At 37.2% G+C, this 5,406-nt stretch overlaps 1 protein-coding gene across 2 annotated transcripts in view; it reads left to right on the top strand.

Annotated features, from left to right (window-relative positions):
- Positions 1-5,406, top strand: part of BMPR2 (bone morphogenetic protein receptor type 2) — a 209,008-nt gene that overhangs the window by 183,963 nt on the left and 19,639 nt on the right. For both annotated transcript variants that reach the window (XM_017884382.1, XM_017884383.1), the window contains exon 10: positions 2,541-2,677. In XM_017884382.1, coding sequence (XP_017739871.1) covers positions 2,541-2,677 — 137 coding nt within the window. The remainder of the gene's footprint in view (positions 1-2,540; positions 2,678-5,406) is intronic.

Below are 5,406 nucleotides of genomic sequence, written 5' to 3'. Positions count from 1 at the left end.
GAAGATTTAGTGGACATTTATTTGGTAATTATTAACTATTGCATTCATAAAAGATTGTGCTTCAATTTCCTTTAGCAAGTTTTAAAATTTTAATTTGGACCTAATTTTTTAAAAGAGTAAAATTGGCCGGGTGCGGTGGCTCAAGCCTGTAATCCCAGCACTTTGGGAGGCCGAGACGGGTGGATCACAAGGTCAGGAGATCGAGACCATCCTGGCTAACAGGGTGAAACCCCATCTCCATTTAAAAAATACAAAAAACTAGCTGGGCGAGGTGGCGGGCGCCTGTAGTCCCAGCTACTCGGGAGGCTGAGGCAGGAGAATGGCACAAACCTGGGAGGCGGAGCTTGCAGTGAGCTGAGATCTGGCCACTGCACTCCAGTCCGGGCGACAGAGCGAGACTCCATCTCAAAAAATAAAAAAAATAAAAAAAATAAAAAGGGTAAAATTGTGAACTTTTAGTTATTCTACTAAACCAGCATTTGAAAAAAAAAAAAAACACTTGGAAGGTATGTGTTTGTGTTGTGTGTGTGTCTCAGAGACAGATCAGATACATTAGTAAATATCTTGCAGTTCACAGATGGTATAGGATAAGGTTTTATCACATGGGGTTTCAAGGAAGAAAGTGATATACTAACTGGCATGATTATTAAATCCTTTAATTTTATCTCTCAAGTTCAATGTTGATGTTATTGATCAACGCTAAGTATCTGCTTAAATATTTACAGTATGTGAAAATCACTTGTATTTATACATAGGCAGTATTACAATAAACTTGGGCAATGCTACATAGATAATAGAATTAATCTTTGTAAATCTTTTTAAATACTGGTGGAGGGCAAGTATTTATGGGTTGTTTTGAGTATTCAGATAGAAACATAAAACTTAAATGAAACATAAACTTATTTGTAATGTGGTTTCCATCTGGGTCATTATAACTTTGTGTTATCTCCATGGGAGTGATAGAAGGAAGGCGGCAGACATTGCCATTTTGCTTACAGGAAGTCTAAAACAGAATAGTTAAATGACTTTTCCAAGGTCAAGATGAAGCCAAGATTAGAACCTAAATGCCTTATCCTCCTCTGTCTTGATGTTCTTCCTTCTAATTTATCTTGTCATTTTAATAGGGTGGGAGGATGGGTAAAGAGACAGGAACAGTCTCTCATTCTGTGTTCTTTTCCATGATTTCTACTAGATCATTGGTTTTCTCAGTGTTGGTCCCAGGGATCCTCTGTGTGGTTCAATATATTATATACATAAACTTAATTTTCTTATATTTTGTAAAAATCAAAAGCCTAACATCACAATTGATTGTGTTTATTGGCAATGAACAGGGTTATTAAATAGTGATAAAATAGTTAATAATATTTAAGTCCATGATCTAAATACTACCTGTTAGTTAAAAGGAATTTTTAGGGCTGGGCACAGTGGCTCACACCTGTAATCTCAGCACATTGGGAGGCTCAGGTGGGAAAATCATTTGAGGGCAGAAGTATGAGACCAGCCTGGCCAACACGGCAATACCTTATCTCTAAAAAATATTTTTAAAAATTTGCTGGGCATGGTGGCACACTCCTGTAGTCTTAGCTACTAGGGAGGCCACTTGAGTGCAGTAGTTCAAGTTACAGTGAGCTATGATCAGGCTACTGTACTCCATCCTGGGCAACAAAGTGAGACTGTTTATTTAAAAAAAAATTTTTTTTAAGTATATTGACTTTTCTTTCAAATGACCATTATCATAAATATTTTTGTAACATCTGATACAGTCTGTCTGGACTACAATAGAACCAATGATGTAATGAGACATAGTGACTGTTCAACCCACCCACTTATATTTGGTTCTGTAGGCATATTTGTTGTACTGGGTCCTGGACTTTTTCCTCATCTTTACCCGCCTCCATGGGATCAGTGTTCAGGCATGTTTTCAAGTATTAAGTATGCCTTATAAACATAATAGTCTTTTTTCCCTGAATTTAGTAATACCAGAAACCATTTAAAAATACCTATCCATCATTGAAACTACCATTTGATTTATCAACAAATATTTGAGACTATTCTAAGCAAAGCATTTATTAATAATGCATTAGACTGGGCGTGGAGGCTCACACCTGTAATCCCAGCACTTTAGGAGGCTGGATCACCTGAGGTCAGGAGTTCAAGACCAGCCTGGCCAACATGGTGAAACCCTATCTCTACTAAAATATGGAAATTATCCAGGCATGGTGGTGTGCACCTGTAATCCCAGCTACTCGGGAGGCTAAGGCAAGAGAATCAGTTGAACTCAGGAGGCAGAGGTTGCAGTGAGCCGAGATCATGCCACTGCACTCCATCCTGGGCAACAGAGTGAGACTCCATCTAAAAAAAAAAATCATTAAACCTACAACAACATCTCTTTAGGATTTCCAAATGTGCCTGAAGGGGCTGGAAAATAAAAGATTGTGACACAATTTTTTTGCTTACTTGGTATCAGAAATACCCCTGTTATTCTATCATTTATGATAATTGGAAATTTTATTCTGTCATTCTTTTCTACAAATCCACAGGGGAATCCATACCAGAGTACCAGATGGCTTTTCAGACAGAGGTTGGAAACCATCCCACTTTCGAGGATATGCAGGTTCTTGTGTCTAGGGAAAAACAGAGACCCAAGTTCCCAGAAGCCTGGAAAGAAAATAGTCTGGTAAGAAAAAACTAAGTTATTAAAGAGAGGACTTATGACTAAATATGTTTTAATGTTCTTTGAAGCAGAAATAGAATGTTAATAATGTTAATAGTTTTGGAGTTGCCTAATGCCAGAAATCCAACTTGATTTTATGATGTTATATGTTTTCAAATTTTCAATATGAAAAAAAGTCAGTTTTAGTTCCATTTTGTTTTTTTCCAAGCATAAAGTACTATCTAGAGAGAATAACTAGTGTGTCGTTTGCCAGATTAGGTGGCAGCTAAATTAATTAACATATTAATATTTTAAACATTATTAAAATTCTATCTTACTCTCTTGAGAATAGTACCAAAACTGTTAAGTAGTGCAGGCTTACATAATCAATGGCTAATGAAAATTTAGGCTAGACCTGAAAAAAACCAAGGTGCAACCTATGAATTATGCTTATTAAAAATATAATTCGGCTGGGTGCGGTGGCTCACACCTGTAATCCCAGCACTTTGGGAGGCTAAGGCGGCCAGGTTGCCTGAGCTCAGGAGTTCGGGACCAGCCTGGGCAACACAGTGAAACCCCGTCACTACTAAAATACAAAAAATTAGCCAGGCGTGGTGGCATGTGCCTGTAGTCCCAGCTAGTTGGGAGGCTGAGGCAGGAGAATTGCTTGAACCGGGGATGCAGAGGTTGCAGTAAGCTGAGATCGTGCCACTGCACTCCAGCCTAGGCGACAGAGCGAGACTCTTGTCTCAAAAAAATATATATATATAAGTATATATATATATGTACTTCACGACAATGAAATATCTTCAGAATCCCCTGCCATTTGAGTAAGTTGTTGTTACAACACTGAAAACATCTTACAAATTAACAAATACACACTCATAATCTTTTAGTATAAATAGGATAATCTAATTATCCACTATCATTTCTGAAGTTTTTTTTTTTTACTTAAACACTTTTTTTAATGTCAGTACCTCTAGATGTATCTATTTCTCTCCATTTGGTCAGTATTCTATTGATAAAATCATATAATCATTCTATTGGATGATATATGATAATTATTGTATTAAAAAGGAAAAACCTACCTTTCCCTACTATCACGCTCCATAAGTAACTCCCTTTAGCAATCTTTTGGGTTTTCTTTTTTCTTCTAAAAGTTACCATTATAACTTCAAATACTCTATTCTTAAGTTATCTCTCGTTTACTTTCTCCCAGTTTGTAATATTCTATTATTAAACGATTTATATTTTGTCTGTAAATTCATCTAATATTTAAATAAAATAACATGAGAAATTTGTAGTATTATGATTATGTAAGCATTCACTACACAAGAAAGGATTGTGCTTGGATTTATAGGAAATAAAAATTCTACATTAGTTACTAAAATCTCCCCTATGCTTTGGGGAGAATGTTTCAAGTTATCATCCATCACTTGAGCCCAGGGGTTTGAGGCTGCAGTGAGCTATGATCACGCCACTGCCCTCCAGCCTGAGTAAGACCCTGTCTCTTTAAAAAAAAATGTCATCAAGTCCCAGCTGCTCAGGAGGCTGAGGCAGGAGAATTGCTTGAACCTGGGATGCAGAGGTTGCAGTAAGCTGAGATCGTGCCACTGCACTCCAGCCTGGGTGACAGAGTGAGACCCCATCTCAAAAAAAAAAGTCATCATCAAATGATTTCTTTTGGTTTCTTGTCATCTTTCTTTGTCTTGTTTTAGGCTATACTCAGAAGCAGCATTAAAATCTCACATCATTCTCTTTCTTGTAAACGATTTTTTTTTAATGAAGTTCCTCCTTAAGTAATGTGTACTAGTATGTGTATGGTGGTAAACATCATGAATCCTTGCATATTTAAACATGTTTTTATCTTGCCCTCACACTCGAGTAATAATTTGGCTGGATAATAGTTTCAATATCATAATTTTCTTCACAACTTTGAAATTACTACATCATTCTGTAGCCTACATTCTCCATGTGCTCTAGGCCCTAGTCTCCAGTCTAATGAGAATTTCAATGCCAGCCTGAATCATTTCACTGCTTTTGTTTTGTTATATTTTGTTTTATCCTCTTAATTTTTTTTTCTCTATAAGCTTTTAAGACTTTATCACTAGAATTATGTAATTTCACCTTGATGTTTGTGGGCATGGATCTTTACACACATTTTGCTTGGCACTGGATAGGTTTTCAGTTTGAAAATTCAAAAGTTTCTTAAAGTCAGAGGAATTTTTTTTTTTTTTTTTTTTTTTTTTTTTTGAGACAGGGTCTCGCTCTGTCATTCTGGCTGGAGTATAGTGGTGTGATCATGGCTTACTGCAGCTATGAACTCCTCGGCTTAAGCTATTCTCCTTCTTTAGCCTCCTGAATAGCTGAGACTTCAGGTGCATACCACTTTGCCTGGCTTTTTAAATTTTTGGTAGAGACAGGGTCTCACCTTGTTTTCCAGGCTGGTCTCAAACTCCTGAATTCAAGCAATCCTCCTACCTCAGCTTGTCAAAGTACTGAGATCATAAACATGAGCCATCATGCCTGGCCTGGTATTATTCTTTAAATTATTTTGTACCTTTCAATTCTTCCTTCTGAAATTCCCACTAGACAAATATTGTACCACATGGCATTCTAGGAATCATTTTTTTTTCTTGTATTTTCCATTTTTTCTCCCTCTATGTTTTTCTTCCTCCCTTCCCTCTCCCCCTCCCCCTCCTCTCCGCCCCATCTCCCTTTCTGCCTCCCCCTCCCCCTCCCCCTTTTCCCTC

The sequence above is a fragment of the Rhinopithecus bieti genome, unplaced genomic scaffold (genome assembly GCF_001698545.2).
Source record: "Rhinopithecus bieti isolate Rb0 unplaced genomic scaffold, ASM169854v2 scaffold_14229, whole genome shotgun sequence".
Classification (NCBI taxonomy): Eukaryota; Metazoa; Chordata; class Mammalia; order Primates; family Cercopithecidae; genus Rhinopithecus; species Rhinopithecus bieti.
The sequence above is the reverse complement of the archived record's forward strand: the minus strand, read 5'-3'. Positions and strand labels throughout refer to the sequence as shown.